Here is a 24,769-nt window from a genome sequence, read left to right as displayed (position 1 = left end):
CTATTATCTTCAGAATGATCAGTTTACAATCTGCATTTTCAGTTGAGGTTCATGTTGTTTCATTCAAAATAGCGTGGTTGTGGCCAAGTTGGCACCGCAGTGTTGTTATTGGCCTGTAGCTATCAGCAGTATGTAAGCCTATTGAATCTCAGTTTAGTCACTGTTTCTGTTAATATTCAAGACTCCTTGATCGCCGCACAGTAATGCACAATGTTGGTCAACACGAGCCTGGCACCCTCGTCAATCAGAGACGAAGAAGCAAAGGAGAGTCCCTTCAAAGGCATTAAGTTTCCGTGGATTCGCCTCCTATGTTCCTGTACCCTCTGCAGCTGCACGCCCTCCCATCCGTTGCAGTGGTGACCCGAACTCCTAGTAGTGAACCTCCAATGTGCTCAGGAAACTGCTGATAGCCCAGGCCCTTCTGGATCCCTGCTCATCATCGGCAGAAAAGATTCACTGGAAGGGCAAGAATTATAAGGAGAGAAAGAACAGCACAGAACAGGCCTTTCAGCCCATGATGTTGTGCCAGACAATTGTACACCTCCTTCACAATCAATTTAATCCTTCTCAACCTAGCAGCCCATAACCCTTCATTTTTCTTACAACCATGTCCCTATCTAAGATTTTCTTAAATGTGCCCTATTGCATTAGCCACCACCCTGATAATGTCTTCCAGGCACCCGACACTCTGTAAAAAAAAAACCTTCCAGTGACATCTCCCCTAAACTTTCCTCCACTCACCTTAGACAGATGTCTTCTGGGGAAAAGGTGCTGGGTGTCCACTCATAATCTTGCACACTCCCTATTAAGTTTTATAGGCTGGGACCTTTCTCCCTAAAGGGCAGGAGGCTGAGTAGGGGACATTATAGGTTTTATAGGGAGGGGGGGGGGGTGGAAATAGAGAAGGTAAGTAATCAAAGTCATTCTCTAAACCTAGAAAGCATAGATTTAAAGTGAATGGGAAACATTTAAAAGGGTGCTGAGGGGAACTTTTTCACACAAAGTAGGTATATATGTGGAATGAGCTGTCAGCAGAAGTGGTAGGGATGATATGATTGTAACATTTAATGATCATATAGACATGTACATTAAACAGTGTGGATGGTTTAGAGTAGACGAATATGGGCTCTGTATAGGCAAATGGAACTAGTTTGTGTAGACAAGTTGTGAATGCATTGGGCCGAAGGACCTTCGTCCATGCTGTATAACTCTATGACGGACTTTGCAATGAAGTCCGGTATTTTTAATATACTTTATAGTAGATTTCTTTACAAATATATGCTGTTATCATCAATCTACTTGAGTTCTGACTGAAGTGGGGAAGATTTGAAACTTATCAAGGAGCAGAGTCATTATAGACCCTACAGGGCTCCGACTTTCAATCAGATACGTACTTTCTGCTGAAAGTCCCCATTACCACATGATAACAAATGATGGTGTCTGTCCGTGGCGCTGCTGACCCCTAGCATCAAAGAGCCAGGATCAATCCTGACCTCGGTCGCTCTCAGCATGGAGTCTGCACCTTCTCCCTGTAACTGTTTGGTCTTCATCTGGAAGATCTGACTTATGACTGCTGTAAATTGCCCCTAGCATGTAGTGGCTGACACGGCATGGTGGAGTGGGGGGGGGGGGGGGGTGTAAAAGGTGGGAGGGAACATGAAGAATGAGGTGAGAGTAAAGATGCAAGATCTCTTTTCTCTCTGAGTCAGTTCATTATCATCTTCTATTGAGAGGCTCTTGCAGGGAATGAGGCAGGCATGATATTGGACATATTGAGTTTAGTTTGGCATTGTAAAAACCTGCTATTTCAATGAAGATGTGATCTGATATTAATTGTCAATTTATTATAACTCTGGTTCTCAACCTTTTTCTTTCCACTCACATACCACTTTAAGTAATCCCTACGCCATAGATGCTCTGTGATGAGTAAGGGATTGCTTAAGGTGGTGTGTGAGGGGGAAGGGAAGGTTGAGAATCACTGCTCTAGACCGAATTGTTACTGAAATATTTTGCTTGAGAAAAATTGTCATTGGCCCATTTCCTTTGGATTTATGAAACTGTGCACATAACAAGTCAATTAGGGACGATTAAAACAGTGGTTTTCAAACTTTATCTTTCCCCTAAATCTTACTAATCAACAGAGCAGCTATGGCATAGGGAATACTTAAAGTGGTATGTGAGTGGAAAGAAAAATGTTGAGAACCTCTGTTATAACCTTTCTCAGCGCTGTCACATACAAGATTAACCTTCCTGCTAACAGGACAACACCTCAACCAAGTTTCTAAACAGACCTGTTCACTCCTATCTTTGGCAATCTTTTAAAAATCACCTGTAAAATTAAAACATTGGTCACTTTTCAAATCTTGACAGTTAAATTAATTGCAGTGAAATGTGAATGGAATTAGCTGCATCGTAGGAACATCCGTGACATGTTTAAGTGCAGTAGTTTCTAATGTATCATTCAATTAATCTCTTCAGACAAGCCAATTGTAACAGTGTAGTGACTCAGTTTACCACATTCTTTGCTTTCAATTAATTAACGTTCATGGACTAAAGCAGTGGTTTTCAAACTTTTTCTTTCCATTTGCGTTCCACCTTAAGCAATCCCTATGCCATAAGTGTTCTGTGATTAGTAAGGGATAACTTAAAGTTGTAGTAAGACAAACGAGATGTGCTCCACACCAGGGTCATACCCAGCGCGGAATGCCACACTGACCACCGGCTGGTTCGCTGCAAGCTCAACCTTCACTTCAAGCCAAAGTCCAGGAACAGTAAAGCCCCCAGAAAGAGGTTCAATGTTGGAAACCTGCAGTCAGACGAAGTGAGAGGAAACTTCCAGGCAAACCTCAAAGCAAAGCTTGAGGATGCAATCCGCTTCACGGACTCGTCCCCTGAAACCCTCTGGGATCAATTGAAGACTACCATACTGCAATCCACTGAAGAGGTACTGGGCTTCTCCTCCAGGAAAAACAAGGAATGGTTCGACAAAAACAACCAGGAAATCCAGGAGCTGCTGGCAAAGAAGCGAGCTGCCCACCAGGCTCACCTTACAAAGCCGTCCTGGCCAGAGAAGAAACAAGCCTTCCGTCGCGCATGGAGCCATCTTCAGCGCAAACTCCGGGAGATCCAAAATGAGTGGTGGACTAGCCTCGCCAAACTAACCCAGCTCAGTGCGGACATTGGCGACTTCAGGGGCTTTTACGAGGCTCTAAAGGCTGTGTATGGCCCCTCACCCCAAGTCCAAAGCCTGCTGCGCAGCTCAGACAGCAAAGTCCTCCTCAGCGACAAGATCTCCATCCTCAACCGATGGTCAGAACACTTCCAAACTCTTTTCAGTGCCAACCGCTCAGTCCAAGAATCTGCCCTGCTCCAGCTCCCTCAACAGCCCCTAAGGCTAGAGCTGGATGAGGTCCTCACCCGGGAAGAGACATATAAGGCAATTGAACAACTGAAAAGTGGCAAAGCAGCAGGTATGGATGGAATCCCCCCAGAGGTCTGGAAGGCTGGCAGCAAAACTCTGCATGCCAAACTGCATGAGTTTTTCAAGCTCTGCTGGGACCAAGGAAAGCTGCCTCAGGACCTTTGTGATGCCATCATCATCACCCTGTACAAAAACAAAGGCGAGAAATCAGACTGCTGAAACTACAGGGGAATCACGCTGCTCTCCATTGCAGGCAAAATCTTCGCTAGGATTCTACTAAATAGAATAATACCTAGTGTCACCGAGAATGTTCTCCCAGAATCACAGTGCGGCTTTCGCGCAAACAGAGGAACTACTGACATGGTCTTTGCCCTCAGAAAAGCTCCAAGAAAAGTGCAGAGAACAAAACAAAGGACTCTACATCACCTTTGTTGACCTCACCAAAGCCTTCAACACCGTGAGCAGGAAAGGGCTTTGGCAAATACTAGAGCGCCTCGGATGCCCCCCAAAGTTCCTCAACATGGTTATCCAACTGCACGAAAACCAACAAGGTCGGGTTAGATACAGCAATGAGCTCTCTGAACCCTTCTCCATTAACAATGGTGTGAAGCAAGGCTGCATTCTCGCACCAACCCTCTTTTCAATCTTCTTCAGCATGATGCTGAACCAAGCCATGAAAGACCTCAACAATGAAGACGCTGTTTACATCCGGTACCGCACAGATGGCAGTCTCTTCAATCTGAGGCGCCTACAAGCTCACACCAAAACACAAGAGCAACTTGTCCGTGAACTACTCTTTGCAGACGATGGCACTTTAGTTGCCCATTCAGAGCCAGCTCTTCAGCGCTTGACGTCCTGTTTTGCGGAAACTGCCAAAATGTTTGGCCTGGAAGTCAGCCTGAAGAAAACTGAGGTCGTCCATCAGCCAGCTCCCCACCATGACTACCAGCCCCCCCCACATCTCCAGCGGGCACACAAAACTCAAACCGGTCAACCAGTTTACCTATCTCGGCTGCACCATTTCATCGGATGCAAGGATCGACAACGAGATAGACAACAGACTCGCCAAGGCAAATAGCACCTTTGGAAGACTACACAAAAGAGTCTGGAAAAACAACCAACTGAAAAACCTCACAAAGATTAGCATATACAGAGCCGTTGTCATACCCACACTCCTGTTCAGCTCCAAATCATGGGTCCTCTACCAGCATCACCTACGGCTCCTAGAACGCTTCCACCAGCGTTGTCTCCGCTCCATCCTCAACATTCATTGGAGCGACTTCATCACCAACATCGAAGTACTCGAGATGGCAGAGGCCGACAGCATCGAATCCACGCTGCTGAAGATCCAACTGCGCTGGGTAGGTCATGTCTCCAGAATGGAGGACCATCGCCTTCCCAAGATCGTGTTATATGGCGAGCTCTCCACTGGCCGCCGTGACAGAGGTGCACCAAAGAAGAGGTACAAGGACTGCCTAAAGAAATCTCTTGGTGCTTGCCACATTGACCACCGCCAGTGGGCTGATATCGCCTCAAACCGTGCATCTTGGCGCCTCAGTTCAGCGGGCAGCAACCTCCTTTGAAGAAGACCGCAGAGCCCACCTCACTGACAAAAGACAAAGGAGGAAAAACCCTACACCCAACCCCAACCAACCAATTTTCCCTTGCAACCGCTGCAACCGTGCCTGCCTGTCCCACATCGGACTAGTCAGTCACCAACGAGCCTGCAGCAGACGTGGACATACCCCTCCATAAATCTTCGTCTGTGAAGCCAAGCCAAATTAAAAGAAGAACCTCTGGCAATAGCCCTTAGAGTCCTTTATGGGGTTCAGGGGATTGTCAGAAATGGAGTGACATAATGTTTCTTTGTATGCTGACGATCTATTAGTTTATATTTCAGATGCCGAAACATCTATCCCAGCTATGTCATGTGTTTTCTCAATTCAACTCTTTCTCTGGATAGAAATTCTGCATTCATAAAAGTGAACTTTTTTCCAATCAATTTGCAGGTCAGTATTCCATTAAAGATTGTCAGTGATAATTTCATATACTTGGGTGTTAAAATTATTAAACAATTTAGAGATTTATATAAACTCAATTTTTCTCCTCTATTGTCTCTTTCTAGATGATCTCCTTCATTATTATCTTTGATAGATTGTATCAATGCAGTTAAAATAATAATAAGTATATATATATATATATATATTTCAAGTGATTCCAGTTTTCATCCCAAAGTCTATTTTTGATAATATTGATTCAAAGCTTTCTTCCTTTATTTGGAAGAACAAAAATTCTAGAATTAGTAAATTTAATTTACAAAAATTGAAAAAATATGGTGGTATGGGGCCCTACCTAATTTTTAAATTTTATTACTAGGCTGTTAATATTTGTTATCTAATATTTTGGATTTTTTATTCTGACAAATTGGATTGTCCATTATTGAGAGATTTAGAATTGAAATCTACACAGCAGTATTCAATGGACTCTTATTAGGTACCTCTCTTTCATTTAGTTTTTTTCCCAAGATCAATAAAGATATATCTAATCCAATACTCAAACATATATTGAGAATCTGGTTCCAATTTAGGAAATATTTTCATTTTAAAAACATTGTCTTATCTAGTGATATCCCTCATAATTATTTTTTCTGACCATCAATAATTTATTTATTGAAGGAAGATTGTTTAATGTCTTTTGAACAGCTGGCAAGTAAATATGATTACCAAATATTTATTTTCTTTTAGATATTTACAGATCTAGTTGAGAATATTTTTTCAGTTGAATCCTTCTCAGGAAGGATTAATTAGAATTATATATGATGGATTATTGAAATTACATCCAGTACTTCACAATAAGATTAAAAAGGCTTGGGAATTGGAATTTACAAGACCCTTATTGAAAGATCTATGGGACAAGATTCTTACACTGATGAATAAATCTTCAATATGTGCCCGACATTCATTAATCCAATTCAAAGTGATGCATCGTGTTCACATGTCCAAAGATAAGATGGCTTGTTTCTTTTTTAATTTCAACCCTACTTGTAACAGATGCAAATCTGATATTGCTACATTGACACATATGTTTTGGTCTTGCCCATCCTTATTGGAAAAAGATTTTCAACATCTTTTCAACTGCACTCCAGGTGAAGCTACGACCCAATCCAATAACTGCTCTTTTTGGGATCATTGTACCAGACATAGGGAGATTTCTCTGTTTCAGTGCCTTCTCTATGTTGTTCATTAGAAGTGGCATCCTATTCAAATGGAAAGGCTCGAGACCTCCAACAGTGTTTCAATGGTTTTCTCATATTATGTCCTGTTTAAGTTTAGAAAAAAATTCGATATCATTGGTGAAATTTGAAGATGCACGGCAACCTTTTATGTCTTATTTTCATTTGATGTAAATGTGATTTAATGTGATTAGATGTACTCGCCCTTTCAGATGAGATATAATCTTATCTTTGTTTTTTTGATTCATGATATGAATCAAAAGCTACAAAATATATGTAACCCTCAGGATAAGCTGCTCAGATGTTTTTTTTGTTAGTTTTCTTTTTTTTAATAGAGTAGGTTTGGTGGGGCTTTTCTATATATATTGTTTTTATGTCTTTTCTGTTTTCATTCAGTGCAGTGGAGTGGGTGCCGAGTTTATACTGTTTTAAGTTTTATCTTGAGATATATATATATAGATAGATATCGATATATATAAATATATATCTATCTATATACTACCTCTTTCTTTTTCAATCTTAGAGAGAGAGAGATTGTATTTTCAGTTTCATTCCCTCTTCTTCATCATACGGTATTTATTATAAAAACCAATCAAAAAGATTGAAAAAGAAAGAGGTAGTCAATTGGATTTGACTTTGGCTATACAGGAGAAGCCAGAGAATGATAGTGGATTATGCTTCTCAGACTGGACACCTTTGACGAATGGTGTGCCTCAAAGATCATTGCTGGGGCCATGGTCGCTTGTCATTTATAGCAGTGACCTGGATGATGACGTGGTAAATTGAATGAGCAAATTTGCAGATGGCACAAAGATTGGAGATGTGGTGGACAGCAAGGAAGGCTTTCAAAGGTTACAGAGGGATCTGGTCCAGCTGGAATAATGGGCTGAAAAATGGCAGATGGAATTTAATACTGACAGGTGTGAGGTGTTGAATTTTTGAAGGAAAAACCAAGTTAGGATGTACACAGTAAATGACAGGGCACTGAGGAGTGCATTAGAACAGAGGGATCTGGGAATGTAGATACATAATTCCTGAAAGTGTTGTCACAGGTAGATAGTGTTGTAAAGAGAGCTTTTAGCATATTGGCCTTCATAAATCAAAGTATTGAGTATAGGAGTTGGGATGTTATGGTGAAGTTGTATAAAACATTGGTGAGGCCAAATTTGGAGTATTATGTGCAATTTTGGTCACCTAACTATAGGAAAGATCAAAAGGATTGAGAGTGCAGAGAATATTTACTAGGATGTTGCATGGACTTCAGGGAAATGTTAAACAGGTTAGGACTTTATTCCATGGAGTGTAGAAGAATGAGGGGAGGTTTGATAGAGGTATATAAATTTATGAGTGGAATAGATAGAATAAAGGCAAGTCATCTTCTCCCACTGAGATTAGGTGAGATTTAAACCAGAGGTCACAGTTAAGGTAAAAAGTAGAAAGTTTAGGAGGAACATAAGGGGAGGTTTTTCACACAGGATAGTAGGAATGGTGAATGTGGGCTCGACTTTAATATTTAAGAAACGTTTGGGCATGTACACACTATCGGTCTGTTTACCTGAGGTTAAACAATGGGTTAAAATGTTTGTTAATGACTCTGAGTGGCGTTAGGTTAAGATTGATAACCTCTCCCTCCCTAGTTGCCCACAGAGAACATCTCTGATCTCCTTGCACTCCATTAAATGCCTTTGCCATTAGCATTGTCAGGTTAGCATGTATGGTTCTCTTTGTAATATTAGTTCCCTGAGAAAAATTGACAGAGACCAGGAAGAGCATGCCAGTTTCCTTCAAACTGGTACCATGGGATTTTGCAATCATTTTTAGAAAGCCAGTGCCTCAGTTTTTAAAAAAAAGCCCAGTACATTGAGAGTACAATACCTCCCCTGCATGTTATAAAGTGTCCATTTAACTTATTTGCTCGTGTCTCGGGATTGAGGTTCCGACCAGTGACCTTCTGCTTCAGAAACAGGGAGAGTTTCCACTGATCCAAGAATGCACAATTGTAATTCTTGGCAACCCTTCTCACTGTAAATTGCCCATGAGCTATTTCAGTCTCTTCAGTGCTCTGACTCCAAGCGAGTCAAGTTCAGGGACCAAGGCATTTCCCCAACTATTTAGTGGTAAAAAGATTTTTAAATCGTGATATTTTATTTTCTTGCTGCTTATATTTAATCTGAGGCATGTTTGTCCTTGCATTGGTTATAACAGCTCATTTTCTTAGCCGAGGAAAATCTTAAGATGTAGGAGCAGAATTAGGTCATTCAACCCATCGACTCTACTCCACTATTTGAATCTTGGCCGATGTATTTTTCCTCTCCACCCATTTTCCTGCCTTCTTCCCATAATCTTCAACACCCATACTAATCAAAATCCTATCAACCTCCACTTTAAATATATCCAGTGTCTTGGCTTCTACAGCCATGGTCCTTAACATTCACCAAAACAGCCTTGGGCAACCCTCCCTATCACACTTCTAAAGTGGTTCCTTTTCCCCTACTGCATTCTTCTTATTATAGAACAAGAGCTGGTAAATGGGATTGGCGTAGACTGTGCCCTTATCTCTGACTCTACATGTTAATCAACTCCTCAGTTTCCTCCGTACCTGCTGAGTCAGTCAAGGGCTGTTGGCAGTGACAGTGCTAACATGGTCCAGAGTGACCTGGCATTCACCCATCAAGTAGTGAATCAGCTTCTCCCTGACCTGAACTAACAAGATTGGCTAGCACACATCTGACCACCGATAAAGCTTAGAAACCAAGGTGCATAACAAAGATTCAGGTTAGCTATCCAGCCTGCCACATTGGAAATAACCACAAGCCTGAGGCCTTGGGTTTGTCCACAGTTCTGGTGCAATGTTTGTTTCTAGCTCTAAACTGTCCTGTGAGGCATCCCCTTCAGCAGCACCAGCGCTCCTCAAGGTTCTGCGGCAGGTCACCATTAAAAAAAGCATGTGATAGTGTCAAAAAATAAAGTTTGATATTTTTCTAAGTGTGGGACCAAGATAACCAGGAGTATCTCTTGTCTTTTCAACTGCTTGCCTTATTATGATGTATTTCGGCTCAGTCTAGGAGCTGCTGGACTCGTGCAGTTAAGGTGTGATCTGTGCATACAACCTATTTGGAAGGTAAATGTGAGGAGCTGAGACTGGAGGTGAAGTCCCTCAAAACACAGAGGGTGGAGAAACTGCAAGGGACCAGTTCTAATTAGAGAATGAATGAATGTACCAGTGAATAGTGATGGAAAGTACGGATATGGCACTAAGGTTATGATAAGTCTGCACAGTTTTCTTTTGTAGATTATTTGATACTGTAGAGCTCGTCGAAAGAACCAAAGACTTGTTGATCCAAACCAAGGCTTTTATTAGCAAAAGACAGGAGCTCTTCACAGGTGGCCGACCAGTCCGGAATGATCCGACCTGGCTAGGGACACAACCCTTTAAGGCCCAGACAGTAGACGTGGCTTAGCTCTCAGCCAATCGCTGTAAGCACAGTGTAGATACTGTAACTATATACATTGGTGATAGATCTGTACTATCACAGATACTGAATAAATTTTATATTTGGAAAATTTGAGAAGCCTCACCCCTACGTCATTTCTTTTACGTTCTGTTGTGTGAAGGAATTAACTCAAAATAAGAGTGGCAGAGAGGAACACTAGAGTCTCCCTCCCCCCACCCCACTATCGACGTGATCTACCGGGATCATTGTCTGAAGAGGGCACAAAATCATTGAAGACCCCTTCCACCCCAGGCACAGCATCTTTCAGGTGCTCCTGTCGGGGAAAGAGATGCAGGAGGATCAGAGCCAGCACCAAAAAGCCAAGGAAAAGCTTCTTCCCACGGGCAGTGAGAACTCTGAATGACCAAAGGAACGGCTCACACTGACCACCCGAGGCTCTCATATTCATGAAACAATATTTAGTTATTCGTATCGATGAAACACTTGTACTGGATATGTATGGCTTGTCTTGTATGTGTGTTATGGCTGCATGTTTTGCACTGGGGACCGGAGAACGTTGTCATCTGACTGGACTTGACTTGAAAATGTATTATGTAAAAAAAGAGAGACTACTTTGACTGGAATTATACAAAACATGGCTGTTGCTTGCTTGCACAATGTCCATATTTTTCTATAAAATCAGATTTAAATTTGGAGAAGGAAACAAATAATAAATCCTTTGTGCAGAGATCCAGCACAGAGCAACACTTTCATGGTGTTGAGCAAGTCAAGAATGGGTTCTTTGGGAATACGACCCTTGTGTTTCAAATCATTTCTTTGCCAAGATTTCCAGAGATGGAAGTGTCTTGGATTATCCTTGCCACACGATTCAGCTTCTTCCCCAACCAGAGAATGTTTCGGTGCCAATCCCAACAGTAGCCCAACACTCCTCGCTTGTCATTAAATACTCGATCACTCTTCTACAAGTGCACTGCAGGAAGTATACTGACTGGTTGCATCACAGCCTGGTTTGGTAATTCGAGTGCTCAAGAACACAGGAGGTAGAAAACATAGTCGTTCATCACAGGCTCTGACCTCTTGCCCATTGCAGATATCTTTGTGAGGTAATACTTCAAGAAGTTAGTCAATGTTATTTTTGTTAGGTAATATTGAAGGGATAAGACCAAAGCTGAAATTATCCATATATCAAAAAGAATTTGTAACGATTGCCTTACAAGAAAATGTATAACAATAACATGGATATCAGGCTCCCACCTGGGTATGGAGCGAAGGAATGCAGAGAATCATAGCTGAGTTCCTCTTGAGAAAAATACTTACAAGCTGAGAAATAAATATGATGTATTTTTGAAAAGTTGGCGCCCATATTTACAAATGGAAGGATTCAATTTATAGATGTTTTCCCTAAACTTCGAACTTTGTTAATCTCCTTGGAAATATTAAAAGTTATAAATCACTAGGATCTTATGGTGATGGGTGTCCTTTGACAACCAGATTTCTGGTTACTCTTTCTTATCTTTCTTTTTCTATGCTTTTTCTTATTTTCATTGTCATTCTTGGAGTTTAGTTTAGGTGGAGGGAGTTGGGGTTTTATACCATTATGTATAATGGATTTGATACTAATATTTGACTTTTTTTTTAAGTTAGTCAGTGTCAGAAAGGACCCCCGTCATCATGGTCCCAACCTTTTCTCATTCTACCTTTGAGAAAAAGGTATAGAAGCCTGAAGACCAGTTCCTCTAAGCTCATGAAGAGTTCATTCCCAACAGCTAATAGACTCTTGAACCTTCCCATACCACATAAATCATAAATTGACATTGCAAAAGGATAGGCTCAGTTATTTTTTAAAATTTCTTCCCCCCCAATAGTCTTAGTTATTGTAACATCATGCTTTTTTCTTGCCCTATGATAACTGTGAATATTTATTATCTTTCTATCTTAATACTAAGATGAGCATAGAGTGTAAATAGCCCTCAAACATTCTGCAAATTCTCCTCACAAGCAGAACAGAACATTTAATTGATCTTGGTATAACTTTAAAGCAATGGAACTAATTAAACAGAACTGTACTCTATTTGCAGAATAATTGCCCTCTTAATTATCTGATATTATAGCCTAGAAGATGTAATCGCAGGATGACAATAGTGGCAACATTTCACATTATCAGACTGTGAAACTTCCATCAACTTGCACAGTTGAAGTAAAAAATCCAACGGAACTTGTCAGTGATTCCATGTTCCTCCAGAGGGAATGCTGTTACCATCTTCACAGATATAATTAACAGGGCGTTAGTGCATTCAAGGGAATTGCAACTTCTGAACCATTATTCTGACAATAAAAAAAAAGCAATGAAAATTTTAAGTCTGGGTGATTGTGGGACAATATTTTAATGACAGATTTATTATAGCTGAGCAAACCTTTTGGATGTGATCACCAAATTTGAACATGTGGAGACTGATTCCTTTGAGAATTTTTTTTTTAAATACTATGAACTTTAACGTAACAGAAGTTCAATTTTAGCAGGCTTTTCTTATATACATCTACCGCTTTGAATTGATGTGAATGTCCCCATCTTTACATAACTGCTGCAAGATGTGTTAGAAGACTTAAAATTTACAAGTTTTAACCTCCTGGTTTGTCATCTGCCAGATTCCCTCAGTCTGATATGAACGCACATAACTTTGGCTGGCTGTCTGTCTCAGAGTCCATGGAGGCTTTGTGGGTTGCTGCTTCCAGTTTCTCTTCAATGCCATTTGAAAACTTCTAGCCAATATTTCTGTCATTAGCTACCTTATCCGTCCTAAATGAGAAAAGAGCAAACCACTAAACTTTTGATCAAAGTCCACTACTGTCAAAAATTGAATAATTAAAGACAGTCCCAATTGTACATGTTTAGAATGGCTTGAAAGGTGCTTACTCCAATCCGTTTATGCTTGCGCTGTTTATTGTCATGTCCTGTGATATGCTGAAAAATTCTGTTTTGTGTGCTATCCAGGTAAGTCAATCTATACCTAAGTGCAAGAATGAGAGAAGTATATAGTTGTATTGTTGCTGATCCTGTCAAATAACAATCTCGGCAAACTGCAATCCTGTTAAACCTTCAAATGATCAGCAAAAGATGCATTTTCTTTTTCTCAGTTACTCAATTGCTCTCTCACTCTGTCGTTGTTCTCTTGCACTCTCTTCCTCACTCCATTTCTCCTTTTTAAAGAGTTAATATCGTAGAATCACGGAGTTTTATAGCAGTGAAGCAGATCCTTTGGCCCAACTTGTCTGTGCCAACCAAAATCCTTACCTAAGCTCGTCCCATCAACTTGAGTTTGTCCCATTTCCTTCTAAAAGTTTCCAATTCATGTACCCATCTAAATGTCTCTTAAACATTGCAATTGTACTTGCCTCCACCTCTTCTTCTGGAAGCTCATTTTTGAAATTTTTAATTTTGTTAAAATTAGACATACAGCATTGTAACAGGTCATTACAACCAATGAGTCTGTGCCTGCCCAATTTACACCCAATTACATTTTGAATGGCGGGAGGAAACTGGAGCCCTCATGGAAAACCCAGCAGACACGATCGCTGGTGCTGTAAAGGCATTGCGCTAATTGCTGCCCTTAATTTCACATACCCCACCACTTTCTGTGTGCACAAAGTGCCTTTCAGGTCCCTTTATAATATGTAACTACCTTCACTGTCTGTTAGTCTGCCTGTTAAATATTCCTATTGTATGTGTTTCCACCACTTCCCTGGCCACAGATCCCAGGCACCTATCATACTCAGTGTAGAATGCCTTTCTTTCTCACAGAAATAAGTCTGGCCTGAAATCTGATCAGTTGATCTTTAAATGACTCCCAAATGTGTACTTTCCTAATAATCTTTCCAAACCTGTTCGCCCCAGCTCCTGCAAATTAATGCTTTCCCATGAGGTCTTAACCCTCCCATAGCCAGCTGAATAGTGGCAAAGTTGTGAGCACTATCCCCACAATGCTCTCCATCTGAAGATCCGATCACTTGGTCAGGCTTGTTTCCCTGGATCTATTGTGGCCCCTTCACTGGTTGGTCTATGCAGGTTCTGTGACCAGCTACCCTCCTATTTGCCCACTTTAATGTGATATTCTTCTGAACCTTGCCAGTGAGGGATTTGATAGCTGAAGGCCTCACATCAGGCCACAAATGGAAACCAGGTATCAGGACTGGGCTCCTTGGTGAGTAGGGCTCCCGAAGGGCCTTGGTCCCTGACAGATTCCTAATAATTCCGAGAGTTTGGAACCAGGGGTGGAGGGGATGTGACTTGGATACCTGCAGCTCAGGTGAGGTGAACAGCTACAGAGGGGGTAGCTCTGGGTAAAGAAATTCCTCCTCATCTCGGTCCTAAATGGTTTGCCTATTATCCTCAAACCATGGCCCCGGGTTCTGGATTTTCCCATCATTGGAAACATCCCATCTGCATCCACTCTGTCCAGTCCTGCCGGAATTTTATGTCTCTATGAGATCCCCTCTCAATCTTCTAAACTCCAGCAAGTACAATCCCAATTTGCGCAATCTTTCCTCATAAGTCATTCCTGCCATTCCAGGTATCAGCCTGGTGAATCGCCTCTGCACTCCCTCCATTGCAAGAACATCCTTCCTTAGATAAGGTGACCAAAACTGCACACAATACTCCAGGTGGGGTCTCACCAAGGCCCTGTACAGCTGCAGTAAGGTATCCTTGTTCCTATACTCAAACCCTCTTGATATGAAGGCCAACATACCATTTGCCTTTTTAACCGCCTGCTGTACCTGCATGCTCGCCTTCAGAGACTGGTGTACAAGTATCCCTAGGTCTCTCTGCACTTCCCCCTCTCTTAATCTATTGCCATTCAAATCGTAATCTGTCCTCCGGTTTGTATTACCAAAGTGGATAATCTCACATTTATCCACATTGTAGTGCATTTGCCACGTATCTGCCCAGTCCCTCAATTTATCCAAATCACACTGGAGCTTCCTGACCCCCTCTTCCGTGCACACAACCCCTCCTAGCTTAGTGTCATCTGCAAATTTGGAGATATTACATCCAATCCCCTCATCCAGATCATTAATGTAAATTGTGAACAGCTGGGGTCCCAGTACAGATCCCTGTGGCACCCCACTGGTCACTGCCTGCCACTCAAAAAATGAGCCATTTATCCCAATTCTCTGTCTTCTACCTGCCAGCCAGTTCTCAATCCACATCAATACTTTGCCCCCAATCCCATAAGCCTTGATTTTGGAAGCCAGTCGTTTATGCGGGACCTTATCGAAGGCCTTTTGGAAGTTCAGGTACACCACATCCACTGGCTCTCCTCCATCTATTTTACCTGTCACCATCTCAAAGAATTCCAATAGATTTGTCAAGCACGATTTACCTTTTGTAAATCCATGTTGACTCCGTCCGATCCCTTCTCTGCTAGTCATATGCTCTGCTATTACATACTTAATAATGGATTCCATCATTTTGCCCACTACTAATGTAAGGCTCACCAGCCTATAATTCCCCGCTTTTTCTCTACCCCCCTTTTTAAATAGTGGGGTAACATTAGCTACCCTCCAATCCATGGGTACTGATCCTGAACCTATCAAGTTCTGGAAAATAATTCTTAAAGCATCTGCTATCTGAATGGCCACTTCCTTAAGTACCCTAGGATTAGATTATCAGGCCCTTGGGGTTTATCTGCCTTCAATCCCATCAATTTCCCCAAGACCATGTCCTTAGAGATACTGATTTCTTTCAGTTCCTCCCTTGCATTAGTCTCTATGTTTCCCAACATCCTTGGGAGGTTATTTGTATCCTCTCTTGTAAAAACAGAACTAAAGTAAGAATTTAATTGGTCTGCCATTTCCTTATTCCCCATTATATATTCCCCTGATTCCGACTGCAAGGGACCTACTCTGTAGACTCAAGCAACTGGAAAATTCACTTATCCAGCATCTACTAATCCCCATAGATGCCGGATCCCATGGTTTTTACTGTATTTTCTTTAGCTTTACTGCTATAAACTACCCTCTATGGAAAAAAACATACATTCCCCCCACCCCCCTCTGATCCTCTCCTACCTCGCACTTTAAATTCACACCCCTATGTATCTCCATAGAAATAAATGAGAATGAGTTTATTGTTACATTTATATGCTCAAAATTCTTAGGTGCTGCAGCCAAACAGGGACCCTCCTTTCTCCCCTCTCATCTTATACCTATACCCTCCATTTTCAGAACCATTAATCCTGGAAAAAAAATGTAAGTATTCACTACATCCATACCCCTCAATGAATTTATGTACCTTGTAAGATGATACGGAGAATACTAATAATATAATAAAATATTATTAAATATCATTCGTTCAGGTGCCTTGCTGTTCGGCCTGGGCGATAATGTCTCTCCATCCAACACCGTACCTTCCGAATTGTAGCTGTTGCCTCCCCTGTTTTACACGGTTAATCTATCCATTGTTTTCATTCTCTGTCTGCCTCGACTTCTTTTTTCTTCCAGCTTTTCAGTTGTAACTAAATGTGCTAATGTATCTCTTCGTATGATGTGCCCAAAGAATTTTGATTGCTGTTTTCCAATACTTTTAAGTAACGTACGTTTTGCTTTCTTTCTTTGTAGAACTTTTGTTTGTTATCCCATCCGTGTATGATCTGCGTCGCATTCTTCTGAGAAACCACATTTCTGCTGCATTGATTCTTTCTTCCTTTGCATTTGTGATGGTCCATGACTCACAGCCAGACATCAATATAAGAAGAATGGAGCAGCTAAGGCAGCTATCAACTGCTATTTTCTTGTTCGTTAGGAGGTTTCTCATTTCTATAAATGCCGTTGCTACTCTTGCTTTTATGTCTTTTTCACATTTGCCATCAGAGGTTACCCATGATCAAATCTACTTGAAGAAGTTGTGAACTTGTTTCAGGATTTCATTACTCAATACGATCCTACAATTTGGAATATCAGGTTTCTTTGATATTACCATTACTTCAGTTTTCCAAGTCTTTCGCTCTGTGTTGATGGTAGATACTAGTTTTGGTACTGTATGAAATATAATGTAACATAATACTAAATGTAAGGTAATATTCATTGTAATTAAGCATTTGTGATGTTTTAATATTAATTTTACAGATACACCATGATAACGAGCCCTTTCAGCCCACAACCCCACACCACCCAAATACACCCATTGAAACAATTAACCTTCAAACTCTGTTTGTCTCTGGAATGTGAGAGAAACTGGATTCTCTCATTTCTGTTTCAGTCCACACACAAAGACTTGATGAGGTTAGGACTTTAATCCATGGAGCATAGAAGAATGAGGGAAGATTTGATCGAGGTATTTAAAATTATGAGGAGGATAGATAGTGTAAATGTAGATGGGTTTTTCTATTGAGTGTAGATGAGATACAAACCAGAGGACATGGGTTAAGGGTGAAATGGGAAAAGTTTAGAGGGAACTTCTTCACACATAGAGTGGTAGGGGGTGTGGAACGAGCTACCGCCTGAAGTGGTGAATTGGGCTCAATTTTGACATTAAAGAAAAATTTGACCAAATCTTTTAAAAGCTCTGTTTGGAGTGTCAGATGATATTAACAAGCTATTTTCTTCATTTGATCATCAAGTCAAACTATTTATAACTCTTATGGTATGTAGAGCTATCTGTCTTAGATGGAGAGATCCTGTTCCACCCACTAGAACTCAGGAATTATTGTCATATCCTATCTTAATTTAGAGAAGATCAGGTGTTCCGCGTTGTGTACTAACACTAATTTTCATAAAATTTGGAGTCCTTTAAATCTTATTAAATCTGTGTGTCTTGATCATTGAATGCATTTATTTATGTACATGGTTTTTCCTTCAGTTAGTAATGTTTTATAGATTTAGCAGAACTAAACTACCTTTAATTTTATGTCAAAACATCACAGGTTTTTTTTGGGGGGGAGTAGGGAATTAGAATTTTTTCTTTGGTTTTTTTTGTCATTCTGATAACATTTTATGGGGAAGGAGTACATCCTTATTGCTTTATTTTTGGGAATGTACTTATATTCTCCATGTATGGTAACCTCGTGTTCTCTATACAATGTGTGCTTGTTCTATAAAACTCAAAAAAAAGATTGAAAAAGGAAGAAGAATTTGGATAGGTACATGGATGGGAGATGTATGGAGGTCAATCGGACTAGGCAAACACAATGGTTTGGCACAGACTAGAAGGGCCAAAGGGGCCTGTTTCTGGGCTGTGATGTTCTATGATCCTATGAATTTTATTCCAAAGTTTGGTTGGAAATACTGAGATGAATGGTGGGCCTGGTCTACCACTAAGGTTCCTCTCCTCCTGCCCTTAGCTACAAAGAATGTGAAGGGTTTGCGTGAAAGCAGAACACTTCACCATGAATGGTGAACACCAACAGCTCCCTTTGGAACCATAGGCTCATTAACTTCAACAGCGAAATTAGATTCTATTTCAATTTGATCGCAATTGCCAACGTGTGCCTAGTGCTTAAAAGCAGCTGGAAAGACTGAACAAGTGGGATGAAATCTCTCTCCTGAAAGGAGAAGCTTGTGGAAACAACTCAATCAACCTCTTTAAAGTTATAGGGTGAAAGTTTGATAGGGTGAAAGAAATTAACATTTGTGCATGTTACAGGTGAGAGAGAGAGATGCAGAAAGAGGAGCTGCTGCCTCTCTGCTCCAGAGAACCTGGTTCGATCCTGATGACTGGTAATCTCAGAATCAGAATTTATTGTCATGAACAAGACACAAATTTTGTTGTTTTGAGGCTGCATCACAGGGCAAACATTAATATAAACCACTTACAAAAATAAATTAAAAATGTGCACAAAAAGTCAAGGTAAGGCTGTGTCTTTGGTTCATTGATCATTCAGGAATCTGATGGCAACGGGGAAGAAGCTGTCCTTGTACCGCTGAGTGCTCGCCTTCAGGCTCCTGTACCTTTTGCCTGATGGTAGAAGAGTGAAGAGTGCACGGCCTGGGTGGTGGTGGTCCTTGAGGATAAAGGTTGCTTTCTTAAGACACCGTCTCATGAAGATGTCCTCGTTGGATTGAAGACGTGCCCATGATGTTACAGGGTGAGTTAACAAACCTCTGGAGTTTTTTTTCTTGTCATGAGCATTGGCTGTTCCAAACCAGACAGTGATGGAACCAGCCAGAATGCTCTCCATGGTACACCTATAAATGTTTTTGAGAGTTTTCAGTTAAATACTAAATCTCCTCACACATTATAGCCGCTGGCAAGCCTTCTTCATGATTGCATCAACAGGTCCTTGGAGATGATGACACCCAGGAATTTTAAGTTCTTGACCATTTCCACTACTGAGACCTTGAGTACTGATTCGTGTTCTCCTGACTACCTCCTGAAGTCCACAATCATCTCCTTGGTTTTGCTAATGTTGAGTGCAAGGTTGTTGGTGTGACACGACTCAACGAGCTGATCTATCTCCCTCCTGTACGTTCTTCATTGACGTTTGTGATTCTGTCAACAACTGTGGTGTCATTGGCAAATTTGTAGAGAGCATTAGATCTGTGCCTGGCCACAGTAATGATTAATCATGATTCTGACTAACCAATGTTTGATATCACTAAAGTCAAGTCAAGTTTAATATCATCTGATTGTACAAGTATAATCTGATTAAACCATATTCTTCGGTCCTCAGTGCAAAACACGCAGACACACAAGAAGTTCCCAACCCACGTAAAGACAAACAATAGCGATGGAACATTTATCCTGCATATGTATAGTTTGTCTGAATGCGTGTTATGTCTGGTTCTGTGTCTGCGTGTTTTGCACAGAGGACCAGAAGAACACTGTTTCGTCAGGTTGTACTTGTACAATCAGATTACAATAAACTTGACTTGACTTGATTGTTTCCCTGATGGGAGTAGCTGAAAGATGCTTGTGCGCAGGGTGGAAGGGTCCTCAATAATTTTGCGTGCCCTCTTCGGGCAATGTTCCCGGCAGATCACATAAATGGTGGGGAAGGGAGACTCCCATGATCCTCTCTGCCACTCTTATGGTCCTGTGGATTGACCTCCAATCCATTTATCTAAAGGAACCGTACCAAAACTGTGATGTGGTACATACTAAAATAGGATCATTGCCAGGAAGGAATAAAAATACCACATCTGTATCCACATATGGGTTGCAATAGGGAAACACTGAATTTCCAGCAATGTTGACATTTAAGGATTGTCTCCTTCAGGAGTTTTAAAAATAAATATTCAATATATTTAGGTTTCCTTCAGTCGAAGTTTTCAGGTTAGGTTTTAATCTTTCATTGAATGACTCCAGTTTGGGGAAGCTGTAAATTGACTTCCGGTATTGGCCAGTTTAATGAGTGGAGATTATGCTTTAAAAATCAATACAAAGGATTGTAAACCTGGATTGACACTGAAGTGGATCTGAGCAACATTCTGAGTTATTTATTATCAACTACTGAGGGAGCTGCTGCACAGGAAAGCAGAAAGGCAACTCCCAGCTATCGTGTTTGAATTGGCTCGAGTTCACTGGCTTGCAAACAGACGGAATGTTGTTTGATGTGTTGAGAATAGACATCCAGAATTGGTTTGAGAAGCATGCTCAAAATGTGGGCCGGTTGCAAAATGAAAATTGCTCCAACCACGGTGTTTAAAATGCTAACATGATTCAGAAATAAATCAATCCAGAGCAACGATAGAAATAATAATTTTTGTCAAAAAGATTGTACAATGTACACATATACTGACATTCTTACCTGCTCTGCTGAACAGGGTCTTCGTACAAAAATTCTCCGTATTAAATTAAATTGAAAAGAGATAATAAATACGAAAGATAGATAATAAATATTCGTAGTGCAAAGAAAAAAGTGACTTAGCAATAGTGCAGACAACCCTTTAGTGGTGTCATGGCAATCCCTGATTGGTGCACCACGGGGAGGTTCAACAGTCTAAAAAAGACTGGCTGTTGGAAAGAAATTGTTCTTGGACTTAGAGGTGTTGATCTTTAGGCCTGAAGGTAGCAGTCAGAAGAGGTTGTGACCAGGGTGATGAGGGTCCTTTATGATATTGGCTGCCTTTTTGAGGCAGTGCCTTATGTGGATGTCTCCCAGACACACAATGTTAGAGTGATGACATCAAGAAACTCTTGAGTGAAAATGAAGAACTCTCTCCCACCACTCACCCCCCCCCACCCCACCACCCACCCCCCACACACAAAAAAGTCTGTGAACATTGGAGGTCAATTGAAGGTTTCAAGACCATGCAGTTTGGTTAGATAGGTGAATCAAGAGAAAAGGTGAGTAAATGGGTCTGAGGTTCAGATCAGCCATGATCTGATTGAATAATAGACCATGCTGGAGGGCCTGAATATTCTTAATGTCATTTAAATGTTAAAGTAGAAAAATCTAAATGACTCATAATGTTATTGTCCAGACTGGTGATTATTGACTAAATGAAAAACGTCTTATTGAGATACGTTATAGTAAAATGAGCTTTAATTCCATTGAATCTGTTTAGTTTGTGGCAGAGGGCCTCAGTCACTTCATTACACAGATGAGTATGACACACTGACATTTTAACAAAGGTTTTCAAGCTGCTAAAGAAATCAGGGATTCTGTCACACAGAGATAAGGGAGAGGCTATGAGAATTTAGTATCAGGAATTTCATTTCTTCCCTTCTCTTTTTCTTGTACAAAGTGACTGCCAATTATCTACAAAGGCAAATAACAGTCTAGGTATGAAGAAATATGATGCAAGGTTTGCAGCACTGTGTAAATTGTCGGTGATTGACAGGGTTCATCGGAGAATCTTTACTGCAATGCACTTCCAATGGCAGTTTCATCTGCCACAGGGTAACCATGATGACATGTTTAACTGTGGCTTTTTAGCATCCTCGCAGCACATTAACCTGTCATGAGAAGCTCAAGGAAATGGTGCAATCAAGCAGTGAAAGACTGGCAGCCTTTGTTAATAGGGCTGTAATCACAGGACAGTAGAAAAGGTGATTGTTTTCAGTTGGTGACAGAGACTAATGAAAGCTGGTTGATTGAACACAATGATGTGTGATTTTCAAGCCTTATAGCACAAAGCCTATTATTAGAGAAGAAAGGGAAAGAGAGAGAAAGAGGGTGAGAGCATCTTCTGACAGGAAATTTCCAGCTGTGCCAGTAATATGGGGGTTTCCATTTGGGAGGGCAATCTATTGGAACTTCATGATCACCAATTAATATATACTGATAAAGTGAGTACAGGAGGATAACCTTCACATCTTCCACCTTGGCACAATTAAGCCTGCTGCCCATGAGACTATAACGCTATAATGCAGTTGTAATACGGAGGCTCACGTGTGTCGCATGACCCCACTGGCAGGTACTTAGTCGAAAGTCATTTCACCTGCCAACCAAAGTCGTGCTCTGTCCACAGATTAGCACACACCTGATCATTGGCCCCTTTAATCACCTAATCCATACTTGGGCCAGACTCTCTATCTGATTGCACTAAAAAAAGCCCACCACATGTGAACTATCTGCCTCTTTTTTTTCTTCCCCTGGGACAAAGCCCAGCTCCACTCCAGGTTGTGAATTGTAGGCAATACTGGAAAATCACTGGTAAGGTGTGTGCTGATAAAGGATCGGGAGCTGCACGTTGGTACATGGAGAGATCGCCGTTACTCTAAGTTTAGTTTAGTAAAGAGACATTGTCTCCACTGTATCAAAGGGTGGCGGGCATTGTATTTCTTTCCTTTACTATATGGCCATTTCTCCACAGGTGGCTGCAAGTATCAGGTAGCTGTAGCAATGGATGCAATTATATTGTGCAATCTGTGTGTATGTGTTTATTATCTTTGTTGCGACTTCTCTATGCACGCGAACAAAGATCACTGTTATATCAGCCTGTGTTCAGACTCACTGCTCTTTGGACCTGTCGAACTTGTTTTGCCTCACACAACAGCTGTACATCTTTTGCTTCCATACCTTGTTACCGCTTCCATTGTTGCTCGTGTGTAATTAGAACTTACAGTGCTCCAATACTGGATTTAAGTTTATTTGTCACATTATTCCATTGTCCAAGCACTGAAAAAAAGCACCATAATGGGACTAATTGATGGCGACTCTGACATCTGGCATCATGAAGTGCTTTGAGAGACTGATCATGGCTCCCCATCAGCTCTAGCCATCCAGCCTGCCTTGACCCCCTTCAATTTGTCTGCTGACAAAACACCTCCATTGCAAACACCATCTCCCTGGCTCTCTACTTGGCTCTCCCTGTACGAAGCATAATGTTGTAAATAAACTTAAACTAAACCAAGTACAGTGAGAAGGGTTTTTCTGTGAGCAGCCTAACTGGTCACTCCAATTCCTGTAAAGTAGGAGAGCACAATTTATGGTGTATAGAGTTATAATGGAAAATAAAAACAATTCGTCCCAAGCAAGGGTGGCAAGAGCACGCTGTTGTGGAGTTCGTTCAGGAGCCGGATGGCTGCAGGGAAGGAATTGTCTTTAAGCCTCTTGGTGCACAATTTTACACTCTGAGCTCTTCTCCTCGGTTGGAGGAGGGAGGTGTCTGGGGTGTGTCATTCAGTAAGTTCAGTATTAAAGAGGAGAGCAGGAGGAGAGTATGTGGTAATTTGTGTTCCAACATGTAATTCCACTGAGAATAAACCCACTCTTCCCTATGAAGGCAAGCAAGCGAAGAGCCTTCTTCACGACTGTAACCATCTGTGTCGCCATCTTCAGGCGACTATGAATTTACATCCAAGCCTACCTCTGTGGCATTTCAAAGATCCCTGCTATTTATTGTATTGCCCTGCCACCATTAGGAGGACAAATTCCAGGGCCTAATGAAATCTAAACTTAAAGGGAGTGAGGGTCAAAATTTCTGGGGCTTTGATGGAGATTCTATAGTGACAGTGGAGGTACTGGGGGACTGGTAGAAGGAGCATAGATACGGGGAGACTGTAACTACAGGACATAGAATTAAGGTGAGAAAGGAAATATTTCATGATAATTTAAAGGGCAAGTTTTTCATACAGAAGGTCATAGATATTTAATACAAGCCACCAGAGAAGGTGCTACAGACATTCTGGCAGAAAGTACGGAAAACTGAAATCCAACACTTCCAGGTTCAGGAACAGTTTTTTAAAATCCAGCCACTATCTTGATCTTACTCTAACCCTAATCATAAACTAGTCTGGGACCTGCTAAAAGAGATTGAACATAAAGATCCACAGCAGCAAAGTACAGGCCCTTCGCCCGCACAGTGTTGTGATGACCTAATTACCTACACTAACTGCCTAGGATTTCCCTACTTCTTAAACCTCAATTTTTCTCAGTTCCATGTACTTATCTAATAGTCCCTTAAAATATCTTATTCTACCTGACTCCACCACTGTTGGTGGCAGTGCATTCCATGCACCCTCTGCTTTGAAAAATGTACCTCTTACACCTTCCCAGTATTTACTCCCAAGTACCTTAAATCTATGTTGTCTTGTGTGAGCCACTTCAGTCTTGGGAAAGACCCTTTAGTTGTGTACTCTCTTATTGAAACATCACCTTTTCTGCATGTGGTAAACCACTGTTTGTAAGTTTTTGTCTGGTCGAGCACACCCATTGGCCGATTTTACCTGTGGCCCCTCTCACAGGCTCCTGTATAAAGGTGACTGTACCACAGCCCCCT

General features: G+C 41.2%; 1 protein-coding gene and 1 long non-coding RNA gene across 3 annotated transcripts in view; one reads left to right on the top strand and one right to left on the bottom strand.

The window, feature by feature from the left end:
* The window catches only part of LOC138740661 (uncharacterized), a 174,583-nt gene that overhangs the window by 39,042 nt on the left and 110,772 nt on the right, over window positions 1-24,769 (top strand). The window contains exon 4 of the long non-coding RNA XR_011343101.1: window positions 18,985-19,188. This is a non-coding gene — a long non-coding RNA (uncharacterized lncRNA). The remainder of the gene's footprint in view (window positions 1-18,984; window positions 19,189-24,769) is intronic.
* The window catches only part of LOC138740660 (transmembrane protein 182-like), a 101,156-nt gene that overhangs the window by 12,406 nt on the left and 63,981 nt on the right, over window positions 1-24,769 (bottom strand). Inside the window, exon 6 of one of the 2 annotated variants that reach the window (XM_069893634.1) lies at window positions 17,049-17,140. The exons of the other annotated variant lie outside the window; for it this stretch is intronic. Coding sequence (XP_069749735.1) covers window positions 17,129-17,140 — 12 coding nt within the window. The 3' untranslated portion in view covers window positions 17,049-17,128. Of the gene's footprint in view, window positions 1-17,048; window positions 17,141-24,769 lie in introns of those variants that run through there. 2 annotated transcript variants of the gene reach the window in all.

This window comes from Narcine bancroftii, chromosome 8, assembly GCF_036971445.1.
Source record: "Narcine bancroftii isolate sNarBan1 chromosome 8, sNarBan1.hap1, whole genome shotgun sequence".
NCBI classification, from domain to species: Eukaryota; Metazoa; Chordata; class Chondrichthyes; order Torpediniformes; family Narcinidae; genus Narcine; species Narcine bancroftii.
Note: the sequence above shows the minus strand (reverse complement) of the source record. Positions and strands in the feature narration are given on the sequence as shown.